The sequence below is a fragment of the Spermophilus citellus genome (assembly GCF_964194105.1).
Source record: "Spermophilus citellus genome assembly, chromosome: 2".
Lineage (NCBI taxonomy): Eukaryota > Metazoa > Chordata > Mammalia > Rodentia > Sciuridae > Spermophilus > Spermophilus citellus.
Window position 1 is genome coordinate 210,863,067 of NC_138183.1, and position 14,728 is coordinate 210,877,794.

The window sequence follows — 14,728 nt, forward strand, 5'->3', positions numbered from 1 at the left end:
TTTCCATTTCTCTCAGCAGTGTTTTATAGTTTTCAAAGAGGTTTTGCATCTTTGTCATTGAATTTATTCACAGGTATTTGATGTTTTTCTGATATCATAAGTATTTTCATTGGTTTAATTTTTGTTCATTGTTGGAATATAGAAATACAGTTTACTGTAGTATACTATCTTTGTATTCTGCAGTCTTGTTAAATTCATTTATTTAGTTCTGTTGACCTTTTCATAGATTCCTGGATTTCTATACATGATCATATCAATTGTGAATCAAAACAGTTTATCTTCTTCATTTCTATATTTACACTTTGTATTTTTTTTCCTTGTCTGGTTACAATGAATAGAACCTACTCTATACTTTTGAATAGAAGTAATATGAGTAAAAATTATTACCTTCCTCTATTTTAGGGTAAAACAATCATTCTTTTATCATTAATGATAATATTAGTCATAGTTTTTTGGTAGATATCCTTTACTAGATTTGTTTCTAGTATGCTGAACATTTTATAATAAATGGGCTCTGAATTTTGCTGATTGATTTTATTTATTAAAACATCACATAGCATTTCCTCTTTATTTTGTCATTTTTGATGCAAATTGCATCAATTGATTTTTGAATATTAAACCAACATTCATTCCCAGGATAGACCCCAGTTTACTTAATATTCTGTGTTCAGGGAAGATATTTTTCTGTGTTTTTTTCTCCACTTGAGATGTTTTCATCTGATTTTGGTATCAGAGTAATGTTGGCCTTACAGGAATGAGTTGAAAAATATTATCTTACTTTTAATTTTTTTGGAAGAATTTGTTTAGAATTGGTATTGTCTCTTCTTTTTTTTATTGGTTGTTCAAAACATTACATAGTTCTTGATATATCATATTTCACACTTTGATTCAAGTGGGTTATGAACTCCCATTTTTACCCCGTATACAGATTGCAGAGTCACATCAGTTACACTTCCACTGATTTACATATTGACATACTCATGTCTGTTGTATTCTGCTGCCTTTCCTATCCTCTACTATCCCCCCTCCCCTCCCCTCCCCTCCCCTCTTCTCTCTCTACCTCCTCTACTGTAATTCATTTCTCCCCCTTGTATTATTTTTCCCTTTCCCCTCACTTCCTCTTGTATGTAATTTTGTATAACCCTAAGGGTCTCCTTCCATTTCCAAGCAATTTCCCTTCTCTCTCCCTGTCTCTCCCACCTCTCATCCCTGTTTAATGTTAGTCATCTTCTCATGCTCTTCTTCCCTACTCTGTTCTTAGTTACTCTCCTTATATCAAAGAACACATTTGGCATTTGTTTTTTAGGGATTGGCTACCTTCACTTAGCATAATCTGCTCTAATGCCATCCATTTCCCTCCAAATTCTATAATTTTGTCATTTTTTTAAGAGAGAGAGAGAGAGAGAGAGAGAGAGAGAGAGAGAGAAGAGAATTTTATTTTTTTTTAATATTTATTTTTTAGTTCTCGGCAGACACAACATCTTTGTTGGTATGTGGTGCTGAGGATCGAACCCGGGCCGCACGCACTCCAGGCGAGCGCGCTACCAGTTGAGCCACATCCCCAGCCGAATTTTGTCATTTTTTAATGCAGAGTAATACTCCATTGTGTATAAATGCCACATTTTTTTTTTATCCATTCGTCTATTGAAGGGCATCTAGGTTGCTTCCACAGTCTTGCTATTGTGAATTGTACTGCTATGAACATCGATGTAGCAGTGTCCCTGTAGCATGCTGTTTTTAGGTCTTTAGGGAATAGACCCAGAAGGGGAATAGCTGGATCAAATGGTGGTTCCATTCCCAGCTTTCCAAGAAATATCCATACTGCTTTCCAAATTGGTTGCACCAATTTGCAGTCCCACCAACAATGTACAAGTGTACCCTTTTCCCCACATCCTCACCAGCACTTGTTGTTGTTTGACTTCATAATGGCTGCCAATCTTACTGGAGTGAGATGATATCTTAGGGTGGTTTTGATTTGCATTTCTCTGACTGCTAGCGATGGTGAGCATTTTTTCATGTACTTGTTGATTGATTGTATGTCCTCCTCTGAGAAGTGTCTGTTTAGGTCCTTGGCCCATTTGTTGATTGGGTTATTTGTTATCTTATTGTCTAATTTTTTGAGTTCTTTATATACTCTGGATATTAGGGCTCTATCTGAAGTGTGAGGAGTAAAGATTTGTTCCCATGATGTAGGCTCCCTATTTACCTCTCTTATTGTTTCTTTTGCTGAGAAAAAACTTTTTAGTTTGAGCAAGTCCCATTTGTTGATTCTAGATATTAATTCTTGTGCTATGGGTGTCCTATTGAGGAATTTGGAGCCCGACCCCACAATATGTAGGTCGTAGCCAACTTTTTCTTCTATCAGATGCCTTGTCTCTGGTTTGATATCAAGCTCCTTGATCCATTTTGAGTTAACTTTTGTGCATGGCGAGAGAAAGGGATTCAGTTTCATTTTGTTGCATATGGATTTCCAGTTTTCCCAGCACCATTTGTTGAAGATGCTATCCTTCCTCCATTGCATGCTTTTAGCCCCTTTATCAAATATAAGATAGTTGTAGTTTTGTGGGTTGGTTTCTGTGTCCTCTATTCTGTACCATTGGTCCACCCGCCTGTTTTGGTACCAATACCATGCTGTTTTTGTTACTATTGCTCTGTAGTATAGTTTGAAGTCTGGTATCGCTATACCACCTGATTCACACTTCCTGCTTAGCATTGTTTTTGCTATTCTGGGTCTTTTATTTTTTCATATGAATTTCATGATTGCTTTCTCTATTTCTACAAGAAATGCCATTGGGATTTTGATTGGCATTGCATTAAACCTATAGAGAACTTTTGGTAATATCGCCATTTTGATGATGTTAGTTCTGCCTATCCATGAACAGGGTATATTTTTCCATCTTCTAAGATCTTCTTCAATTTCTCTCTTTAGGGTTCTGTAGTTTTCATTGTATAAGTCTTTTACCTCTTTTGTTAGGTTGATTCCCAAGTATTTTATTATTTTTGAGGATATTGTGAATGGAGTGTTTTTCCTCATTTCCGTTTCAGAGGGTTTGTCACTGATATACAGGAATGCCTTTGATTTATGCGTGTTGATTTTATATCCTGCCACTTTGCTGAATTCATTTATTAGCTCTAATAGTTTCTTTGTAGACCCTTTTGGGTCTGCTAGGTATATAATCATGTCATCTGCAAATAGTGATATTTTAAGTTCTTCTTTTCCTATTTTTATGCCTTTAATTTCTTTCGTCTAATTGCTCTGGCCAGTGTTTCGAGAACTATGTTGAACAGAAGTGGTGAGAGAGGGCATCCCTGTCTTGTTCCAGATTTTAGAGGGAATGCCTTCAATTTTTATCCATTCAGAATAATGCTAGCCTGGGGCTTAGCATAGATTGCTTTTACAATGTTGAGGTATGTTCCTGTTATCCCTATTTTTTCGAGAGTTTTGAACAAAAAGGGATGCTGTACTTTGTCGAATGCTTTTTCTGCATCTATCGAGATGATCATATGGTTCTTAGTTTTAAGTCTATTGATGTGGTGGATAACATTTATTGATTTCCGTATATTGAACCAGCCTTGCATCCCAGGGATGAATCCTACTTGATCATGGTGTACAATTTTTTTGATATGATTTTGTATCCGATTCGCCAGAATTTTATTGAGGATTTTTGTGTCTAGGTTCATTAGAGATATAGGTCTGTAGTTTTCTTTCTTTGAAGTGTCTTTGTCTGGTTTAGGAATCAGGGTGATGTTGGCCTCATAGAATGAATTTGGAAGTTCTCCCACTTTTTCTATTTCCTGAAATAGCTTGAAAAGTATTGGTATTAGTTCCTCTTTAAAGGTTTTGTAAAACTCTGCTGTATACCCATCCGGTCCTGGGCTTTTCTTAGTTGGTAATCTTTTGATGGTTTCTTCTATTTCCTCAATTGATATTGGTCTGTTTAGGTTGTCTATATCCTCCTGTCTCAATCTGGGCAGATCATATGACTTAAGAAATTTATCGATGCCTTCACTATCTTCTATTTTATTGAAGTATAAGGATTCAAAATAATTTCTGATTATCTTCTGTATTTCTGAAGTGTCTGTTGTGATATTGCCTTTTTCATCCTGTATGCTAGTAATTTGAGTTCTCTCTCTTCTTCTCTTCGTTAGCATGGCTAAGGGTCTGTCGATCTTATTTATTTTTTCAAAGAACCAACTTTTAGTTTTATCAATTTTTTCAATTGTTTCTTTTGTTTCGATTTCATTAATTTCAGCTCTGATTTTAATTATTTCTTGCCTTCTACTTCTTTTGCTGTTATTTTGCTCTTCTTTTTCTAGGATTTTGAGATGAAGTATGAGATCATTTATTTGTTGGTTTTTTCTTTTTTTAAGGAATGAACTTCATGCAATGAATTTTCCTCTTAGAACTGCTTTCAATGTGTCCCATAGATTCCGATATGTTGTGTCTGTGTTTTCATTTATCTCTAAGAATTTTTTAATTTCCTCCTTAATGTCTTCTATAACCCATTGATCATTCAGTAACCTATTGTTCATTCTCCAAGTGATGCATGATTTTTCCTTCCTTCTTTTATCGTTGATTTTCAGTTTCATTCCATTATGGTCAGATAAGATGCATGGTATTAGCTCTACTCCTTTATATTGTCTAAGAGTTGCCCTGTGACATAATATATGATCTATTTTTGAGAAGGATCCATGTGCTGCTGAGAAAAAAGTGTAACTGCTTGATGTTGGGTGGTATATTCTATATATGTCAATTAAGTCTAGGTTGTTAATTGTGTTATTGAGTTCTATAGTTTCCTTATTCAACTTTTGTTTGGAAGATCTGTCCAGTGGTGAGAGAGGTGTGTTGAAGTCTCCCATGATTATTGTATGGTGGTCTATTAGACTCTTGAACTTGAGAAGAGTTTGTTTGATGAACATAGCTGCACCATTGTTTGGGGCATATATATTTATGATTGTTATGTCTTGTTGGTGTATGGTTCCCTTGAGCAGTATGTAGTGTCCCTCTTTATCCCTTTTGATTAACTTTGGCTTGAAATCTATTTTATTTGATATGAGTATGGACACTCCTGCTTGTTTCCGAAGTCCATATGAGTGATATGATTTTTCCCAACCTTTCACCTTCAGTCTATGTATGTCTCCTGTAGGCAGCATATTGTTGGGTCATGTTTTGTGATCCATTCTACTAGCCTGTGTCTCTTAATTGGTGAGTTTAAGCCATTAACATTTAGGGTTATTATTGAGATATGGGTTATCCTTCCAGCCATATTTGTTTATTTATGTTACTGAATATGGTTTGTTTTCCTCTTTGATTATTTTCCCCCCTTTACTGTCCTACCTCCCACTGTTGGTTTTCATTGTTATTTTCCATTTCCTCTTCCTGTAATGTTTTGCTGAGGATTTTTTGGAGAGATGGTTTTCTAGCTGCGAATTCTTTTAACTTTTGTTTATCGTGGAAGGTTTTAATTTCATCTTCCATCTTGAAGCTTAATTTTGCTGGATACACAATTCTTGGTTGGAACCCATTTTCTTTCAGTGTTTGAAATATGTTATTCCAGGATCTTCTAGCTTTCAAAGTCTGTGTTGAGAGATCAGCTGTTATCCTGATTGGTTTACCCCTAAATGTAATCTGCTTCCTTTCTCTTGTAGCTTTTAAAATTCTCTCCTTATTCTGTATGTTGGGCATCTTCATTATAATGTGTCTAGGTGTGGATCTCTTATGATTATGCACATTCGGCATCCTGTAGGCTTCTAGGATTTGGGATTCTGTCTCGTTCTTCAAGTCTGGGAAGTTTTCTCAAATTATTTCATTGAATAGATTGTTTATTCCTTTGGTTTGGAGCTCTGTGCCTTCCTGTATCCCAATGACTCTTAAGTTTGGTCTTTTAATGTTATCCCATATTTCTTGGATGTTCTGCTCATGGTTTCTTAACAGTCTTGCTGAGCTGTCTATGTTCTTTTCAAGTTGAAATACTTTGTCTTCATTGTCTGATGTTCTATCTTCTAAGTGTTCTACTCTGCTGGTAGTATTCTCAATTGAGTTTTTAAGTTGGTTTATTGCTTCCTGCCTTTCTAGGATTTCTGTTTGTTTGTTTGTTTTTTATAACCTCTATCTCCTTGTATAGTTGATCTTTTGCTTCCTGGATTTGTTTATGTATTTCATTGTTGAAGAGATCTTTCATTGTCTGATTTTGCTTTCTATTGTCTTCCTTGAGACTCCAGATCATCTGAAGCATGTATCTCCTGAATTCTTTATCTGACATTCCATCTGCTGCAGATATTACCTCTTCTAACATTGAGTTGACCTGCATTGCTTGTGGTCCTTTCTTTCCTTGTCTCTTCATACTGTTCGCATTTCTTTCTGCTTACTGAGACTGTTGTGTTGTTGAATTTTCCCCCTACATATTTTGTATTACTCTTGTATAGTTGCAAAGTCTCCCGCGCAGGCGCGGGCAGGGGCTCTGCTCCTCCTCCAATTGGGGCACTGTGCCTACCACATCGGCAGGCCGCTGGGCCTGTTCTGCTGGTTGGTAGCAGGTGCGCCTACCTTGCAGGCGCGTGGGGCGGCTCTGCCCCTCCCAGGTTGCTGGGCCTGACCTGCTGGTGGGTTGCAGGTCCGGCTACCTTGCAGGCGCGGGGGGAGGGCGCACACCTATTTGTATTTAGACAGTTACGCGAAATGGAGGACGTAATGCTTGGGATGAAAGTTGGGGGGAAGGGGAAGGTAGGTGCTCTTGAAAAGAAAGAAGGAGAGGGAGATAGATAGCATAGAGGAGAATGGAAAGAGCAGTAAAACTTGGAAGGGGAGAGAGAGAGGGAAAAGGGAGAGAAAAAATTAAAATGAAATAGGAAATAAAATTAGGTCTTAGAGATCCATTTTCTTCTCTTCCCGTAGGCAAAGCTGTGCCCTCCGGGCTGAGTTTTGCCCTCAATGTGTCAACAGCAATCCCTGTAAGGTGGTTCCTGGGAGTCTCTCAATCCTGTTGGTCCAGAGCCATTTCACTTCTACGGCCCCTCCTCCCCTTCCTCCTGCCAGCCAGCCAGGTCCTGCTCACTGGAGGCAGTTCCCCAAGGATTTGGTTACACTTTCAGCCCCACCGAGTGCTCTATTTCCCTAACTACTGAGCACTCTCGCTGTCATTCATCTAAGCCCCAGTGCTGTGGAGCTGTGGTCTGGGAGTCAATTGTTTAATTTTTCCGGACCCCTTTGGTGGGCACACCTTTGGAATCTGGCAGCTAAGACCATTGGTGTCGCTGCTGGTGGTAATAGGAGTTGGGGGTCGAGGATCCCCTCTACTTCCCTCAGCCCCTACAGTCATAACCACATTGCTGGCGGTAGGAGGAGTTGGGGGTCTGGAGTGTCCTCTGTTTCCCTCCGCCCCTACCGTCACACCCTCTCAGTTCGCGGTTGGGGGATTTGGGGGTGGGGAGTCTTCTCTGCTTCCCTCTGCCCCTACAGTCACGCCCTCGTCACTGGAAGTAGGGGGAGTTGGGGGTCGAGAGTCCTTTGGCCCTTACGGTCACGCCCACGGAGAGATTTTGAAGTTTCCCGGTTGTTTGTATCTGGTGTGGGTGGGAGTCACACACCTGCTAAAGTAGATTCCGCTGGGAAGGAATCTCTTTGGCCGAACTTTGGTGACTTCCCCTCTCTGCTATGGCGGGCCCCTGGCTCCTTGCCGGAGTGTCCGAAGGGAGGGGTGGGACTGGCTTGTCTCTGGTCTGACACAATCTCTGGTTTTAGTTCCCAGTTTGCTATTTCGTAAAGGGTTGGTTAGATTCCCTTCATGCTGTCTTGGGGGGGGGGGAGCCGTTCGCTGGGTGGGTGGGGCTGTTAGTAGAGCCGGGAGGGCACGGGCTGTCTGCTGGGCCAGGCGGGGACACTTCTCGCTACGCTGGGCCGCCGGGGGCTGCCTGTAGAGCCGGGCAGCTGCGGCCGGGTGGCTAAGATCCAGGCTGGCGGGGTGGCCATTCGCTGAGCGAGAGCGGGGCCTCCCGGGACGGCGGGATGGCGGGTGCCGTCTGCGGGTTCGGGTGGGCTGCGCCGCTCGGGTCCGCCAGCCGCTTTCTGAAGTGGCTGGTGGCAGCGGGATTGTACCTCTGCACCCGCCGGGGGGCCGCCTGTAGAGCCGGGCAGCTGCGGCCGCGTGGCTACGTGTCTGGCAGGCGTGGTGGCCGTTCGCAGAGCGAGAGCAGGGCCTCCCCAGGACGGCGGGATGGCGGGTGCCGTCTGCGGGTTCGGGCGGGCCGCGCCGCTCTGGGCGGCTGGCCGCTTGCAGAAGCGGCTGGTGGCTGCGGGACTGGACCTCCGCGCCCGCGTGGCCGGCCAAGATCCACTTGTCTGGGACAAACTGACACTTCTAATAAACCTACCAATTCCCGGCAGGTCCCCTCTTAACGGAATTTTGCTAGAAGTTCCTCAGTAGGTAGACTGCCGCTGTTCCAATGGGTCTTTCTGATCCCCTTAATGTGGAGACATTGGAATCGCTGCTTCCTCGCCGTCAGCCATGTTGGATCTCCGGTATTGTCTCTTCTTTAAGTACTTGATAAAATTTACCAGTCTTGAGATGCTTTTGACTTCAAATTCAATTTGTTTAATACATATTGGGCTTTCCAGGTTCCTTCTTGACTAAGCTTTCATGATTGTGTCTTTTAAGGAATTGTCCATCCCACCTAAGTTGTTACCTTTATTGACTTAACTTTGTACATACTGTTCTTTTGTTTTCCTTTTAATATGTGTAGGATCTGTAGTGATGTTTCCTTTGGTTCTTGATATCGGTAATTTCAGGTTTCTCTCTTTCTTCTCTCTCCACTCTTCTTTATTCTCTCCTCTCCTCTCCTGTCTTCTCTCTCTTTATTATTTATTCTAGCCAGGAGGTTGTCAAATTTTATCAATCTTTTCTTTAATATGCAGAATTCTAGATAAACCTTTTTCTTTTACTAGTTTAATTTTCATCATTATTACCTTGCTATGTAATGTCTTGACTTTTTAAACATTCTCCATCACTGTCAGATGTTTGACTACATTCCTACATATTTTGTATGTGCATTTATTCTGTTTAGAGTTCACTGAGCTTCATCAAAACTGATAGTATTTCAGCTCCGGTCATTTCCCCTGGAATTACACTGGAGTACCTGATTGCCTCATAAGTCAGTGAAACTGCATTTTTTTCCACTAGGCTTTCTTCTTCAGATTGAACCATTTCTTTTGTCCATCTTCAAGGCTATTATTCTTCACTTCTGAAGTGTTTAGTCTGTTGTTACGCCCTTTTAGCAAGTTTTTTAAAGTATATTAAAATTTTAAGAATTTCCTCTTTTAAAAATAATTTTTATGTCTCTTCTGAAATTCTTCTACTATTCACTCACTATGTCTGCCTTATTGTTAAAGCTTAAATATATTTATAGTAACATAAAGTCCTTATCTGCTAATTCTATCATGTATAACATTTTTGCATCTCTTGTAACTGTTGACTGATTTTTCTTCTAATTTCTCCTGGTTTTGGGTTATATTTCCCCACCTCACATAACTACAAAATTTGTACTAGATGCTGGACATTATGAATTTTACATTGTTTTATGCTGTATTTTGTTGACTTTGTTTATTGAGTGTTGAGTTTTGATATTGTAGGCAATTAATCTACATGGTTTATTAGCATGATCTTTTCAAGACTTGTGTTTGAATTTGTTAGTTTGTCTATAGTAGTTCTATTCCCAAGGCCTGGAGTGTGAAGAAAAGTCTTTCTATTCTAGCTGGTCATAATCCTGACATGTTCCAGTACTGCACTGTATCAGGAATCTCCATTAATTTTACATTTTCTCAATGGCCTTTTCTTACCAACCCTTAGAATCTTTCCTCATGAGAAATTTAATACATGGTTAAAGACTTAAGGTAACTTAAGCAGAATTCTGGAATTCCTTCTCTGAGCAGATCTCTCCTCTTTTATATACAGACCTGCATATTCAGCCACCTCACAAACCCTGTACTCCAGTTTCTGTCTCCTCTCCTCAGTGACACATTGTGCACTGCCCGAGTTTCATTTTCCTGTACTATAGTCCAGAAAGTGCCTCCAGGAGGAAAATCTGGAGATGGGGAAGAATTAACAAGAGACATTTTTCAATATAATACCTGCAGTGCTCTTTCTCTTTGTTTCTTTTAAAACCATGAACTTATATTCTTTTGAAAAGTAAAATAGGAAGGTTAAATAACTTGTCCTAAGCAGATCCTGAAATTGAACTAAAAATTGCTTATTGTCAATGCTTATTTTCTTACCCCTGCCCCAGATTGTATCCTGATGATGCTCAGACATGGTTAGAGTTGCACCTGAGAACTTCAATAAATTCCCTGAGATGTCCCTGGCTCCTGCCTGAGAGTGGGTCAGATTTCATGGAAATCAAACTGGAAGGTGGCAGCACTATGACTTTGGGCCTGTGATCTGAAAGCTCCATGAACAACTTGGTTTGGAGTGTCAATGCCCATGTCCCTGGTCTGTTCATTAGTTTATAGCTAGTATCTAAGGAGCAACTGACATCTGCCTGACCAGGGAAGCATTGACTAGTAAGCTGAGCCTTACTTGCTGAAGGATAGCAGAATCTTCCAAACTGGGCATTGCCTGTCTTTGATTTCTTTATTCACCAAGGTGCCTCTGAGCCTCCCTGTAGCAGGCTACACAGTGGGTACTTGGTTAGTCTCTTTTCAGGAAAAGGCTGAGATCCACTCCAAGACATCCATGTGATGCATGGTTTTGCATAGATGGCAGATCAAGAAAGAATGCTCTCTTGAGCACTTGCTTGCTGTGTCCCTACAGCCTGCTCAGACATGAGGATGCATGTTTCCTACCAGAAGAGTGCCCATGCACTTGGAAAGGGAAGGAGTATTTCCCTGGGGACCAGGTGAGGTCTCCCTGCCATACCTGGTAAGTTAGAACTCTAAACAGGGTTTGCTTTTTACTGGAAAATGCATGATTATGGAATGTGATATCATGCATAGAGTCTATCATTTCCTTTCCATAGTGTTCATATTCATGATGTGTGTTTTTATGTTGCATGTGGGGCTTATGTACATATTCAGGTATAAATACATAAAATTATATTTTGTAATATTTTTGTGTATTTGCATGAATGTGAGTTTGTTCAGACATGTATATAAATGTATATAAACTATAACCATGTGCTTGCAACTTATATGAGCATGTAAATGTGGGCACAAATCCAAAATGCACAGACTTCTTAGTGAACATGCATGTCTCTGAAATGGCAGGCATTCATAAATCTGAGTATATTCGTGAATACCTACAAGTAGGAATTTGTGTATGTATATAGGTGTGTTTATATATATTTGTATGTATATGGATCTATATGCAAAGTTCATCAGTATCTGTGTGCATTGGATATGCATTTTATATTCACATGTGAGTGAACATATATGTGTAAATGTGCATTTGTGTTTTGCCAAGAATATATACATGCCCATATATAAAAGTGAGTGAGTGCATATGTGAGTATATTTTCACACTGTATGTTCAACAATGTAAGTACACATATGTGGGAGTGTATATACCTGAACTGGACTCTGTGGAAAGAGTCTTAGGACTAGTTCTGTAGAGCCTGTGCTGGGCCAAGCAGCAGGGAGTATGGTGGTAAGTAGAGATTCAGTCTTCTGATGGAGACAGTGAGAGGGGAAGGGCCGAGAAATAATAAACTGGTGTCCTGATGTTGGAGAGCAAACTCAGACACTATTCTAATGTTAAGAACCAGCCAAAGGTGGCCCGATGTGAACAGGCAGCCCCTACACTGGGGCCCAGAAACTTAGCAGAGAATCTCAGAGAGGTTCTATCTTAGAGATTCATCCAATTGGCTAAGAGCTGAACCCCAGTTCCTGTCCCATGCTGAGGTCAAAACTGTTCTGTTTCTCTGGCCCATATGATGGGCATGGCATTTCTTTCCATGTTTGTAGTAGGTTCACAGTCAAGACCATCTACTTCAAGGCTTTCCCCCAGATAGGTCAAGGTGTATATATAGGGTTGGAGTACTGGCTGTCAGACCCCAGAAGTCCTAGAAATAATATCAAGATATGGAATTCTGTGCAGGTGTCTGAAGGATATATAGCCCAGTATATGTATGATTTCATGACTGTGATGGACTGGAGGTAACTAGGAATGCCAGGTACATGTGGAGAGAAATTAGGACTGGCTATCCTAAACTTTTCCAAGAGTGCTCTGCCAGATATGGTATGATATGGTATGCCTATCTAAAACCAATCCTATCACCTGTGCTCTAAACCCCAGCGCCTTTCACCCATTCAAGGGTGTTGACAGCTACTCTCCCTTTTCTCTCCCATTTAATCAGTTTATCCTTCTCCACTGGATCATCCCCATTGCATAACATTATGCAATTTGATAAACTTTCAACCTCTGAGCAATTGCTCCATTTCTTTGATAATCTTTTATTGTCAAATCTCCAGTAAAAGTTATCTATATTTGCTGTTCCCAATTCTTCTTCTCCCATTTTCCCTTAAGCTCATTTTAATCAGGCATTTTCCCCAGTGTTCCATTGAAAGTGTTCCTACCAAGGTCACCAGTAACCTCCATGTTGCTGCACCCAGAGTTTATTTCTCAGCCCTCACCTTCCAAGACCTAATAGTGGCATTTAACACATTGATCACCTGCAGGTAATTTATTTGCCTTGCTTCCTTTGTTCAAGTAGCTTCTGGAGCACCATGCCTTCTTGATTTTCTTGCTACCTTTCCTGTTTCTCCTTCTCAGCTTTCTTGCTGGTTCTTCTCCTTCTCTGACCCCTTTGGGCTGGGACATCCCAAGGAACTTCTTCTCTCCTGTGTACTCATTTCCTTGGTAAACTCCTATAACAGTAAGGTCCATCCATGTGCAGATGGCTTCCAGATTTCTGCCTGCAGCCAACATCTCTCTTTTGAACTCCTGACACAGATACCCAACTACCTAGTTGACATCACCACATGTATGGCTAATGGACATCTTAAACTCAGTGTGTTTTAAACAGATCACCCTATCTTTCCCCCTCAAACCTGCTATTCTTTATGCCTTTCCCATCCAGGTTAATGACTTTATTCTTGCAGCTGGTCATGCCACAAAACCTGGAGCAATCCTTGAGTCTTCTTTCTTACTATCCACATCCAACCTTTTGGTTCTGCTTTCAAAATATTCCCCAAATATTTTGAAGACTACATCTTCCTCCTTCCACTGCTATTACCCTACTCCAAGCTGCCATCATCTCTTCTCTTATTTACTGCAGTAACCTCCCAACTGGCTTTTCTGCTTTTCTTCAACCCCCTTCAGCTTAGACTCTGTGTAGAAGCCAAGGCAGAACACAAGTCAGATCATGTCATTCCCACAATCATTTCCTCCAGCTATGTCCTCTCTCATTCCTAGCAAAAGCTAACATTTTTACAGCCTTCTGGGACCTATGTCATCTGACTCTCCATTATCCCTTTGAATTCTTCTACCATCTTATTCTTGTGCCATCCATTCTAGCCATGTTATCTCTTGAGTGTTCCCCAGAGCCTCTGCAGACTGTACCCCTCTCCCAGAATGCTCATCTTCCAGATTCCATATAGTTAACTCTTTCACCTCCTTTAAATCTCTGCAGACATGTTGCCTGACCATCAAAATAAATATATTATATTAAAAATATAATCTATTGCCATAATATGCCTTCATCCTGTTCCTCCCATATCACTCATTGCCCTCTAACATATTATATTATTTACACATACTTTTTATTTTTAAAATGTCCAGTGCATGTCTTTCCCCTCTAGGACAGAAGTTTTTCTAAGGCAGAGCACTTTCTGCCCCCCACCCTCCGTTTTATTCACTGATATGTCTCAAACTCCTAGAAGAGTGCCTATTGTCATGGTAGTCAATATTTGTTGAATGAATTGAATGGAGTGAAAAAAGAGACTATGGACTTCAGAGTCAAAAAGATCTAAGTTAAATCTCAGCTCCACTATTTAGTGGCTGTGCATCCTTAACTTCTCTAAAGGTCAGTGTCTCCTAACTTCTCTGAAGGTCCAGTGTCTCCTACATAAAATGGGAATCACAATTCTGCCCTCCAAGCTTCAGTTGGAGTTTAATGATGTTTGTTGACTCACTTAAGGGCACACAGTGTGCATTCAATGAGCAATGGCTCCATCAAGGGCATTCATATATTAAGTGGCATGTGTTCTGCAAGCTGGTCTATGTGTGTGTGTTTCAGCGTGTGCCAGCAAGGCTCATTCCAGTGCACCCTGTACCCCTGTGCCTCCACCTGCACTGCCTATGGAGACCGGCATTACCGCACATTTGATGGGCTCCCGTTTGACTTTGTGGGGGCCTGCAAAGTGCACCTAGTCAAGGTGAGTTCCTGGATGTGTCTGCTCCATGAGGATCCAGAGCAGCCTGGGATGAGAACCTGTCAGAGCATGTTGATCCTCTGGACTCCAATTTGATACATAATTGGATGGGCAGGTGGATCTATGCTCTGAGGTGTGGCTGTGTTGAGGAAAAAGCTAGAGCTGCATAGAACCCCATTCCTTGTCCACTCACCTTTACAAACTTCTCCTATTGGGCCTGATGTTTTTTTCTGCCTGTAATAGAAAGTGCTTTTTGAGCTTCTATGACAATATACAACTAGTGGTCTACTGAACCATTTCTGTGGGTTCTTTTTTAATTCTCACTCCATCTTACAAGGTTGGGTTAATTGACCCCATGTTACAGATGTA

At 40.7% G+C, this 14,728-nt stretch overlaps 1 protein-coding gene across 1 annotated transcript in view; it reads left to right on the forward strand.

Moving 5' to 3' along the window:
- The window catches only part of OTOG (otogelin), a gene marked incomplete at both ends in the record, with an annotated part of 80,563 nt that overhangs the window by 29,755 nt on the left and 36,080 nt on the right, over positions 1–14,728 (forward strand). The window contains 2 exons of the mRNA XM_081280376.1: positions 10,803–10,910; positions 14,224–14,362. Of these exons, the coding sequence (XP_081136502.1) occupies positions 10,803–10,910; positions 14,224–14,362 (247 nt within the window). The remainder of the gene's footprint in view (positions 1–10,802; positions 10,911–14,223; positions 14,363–14,728) is intronic.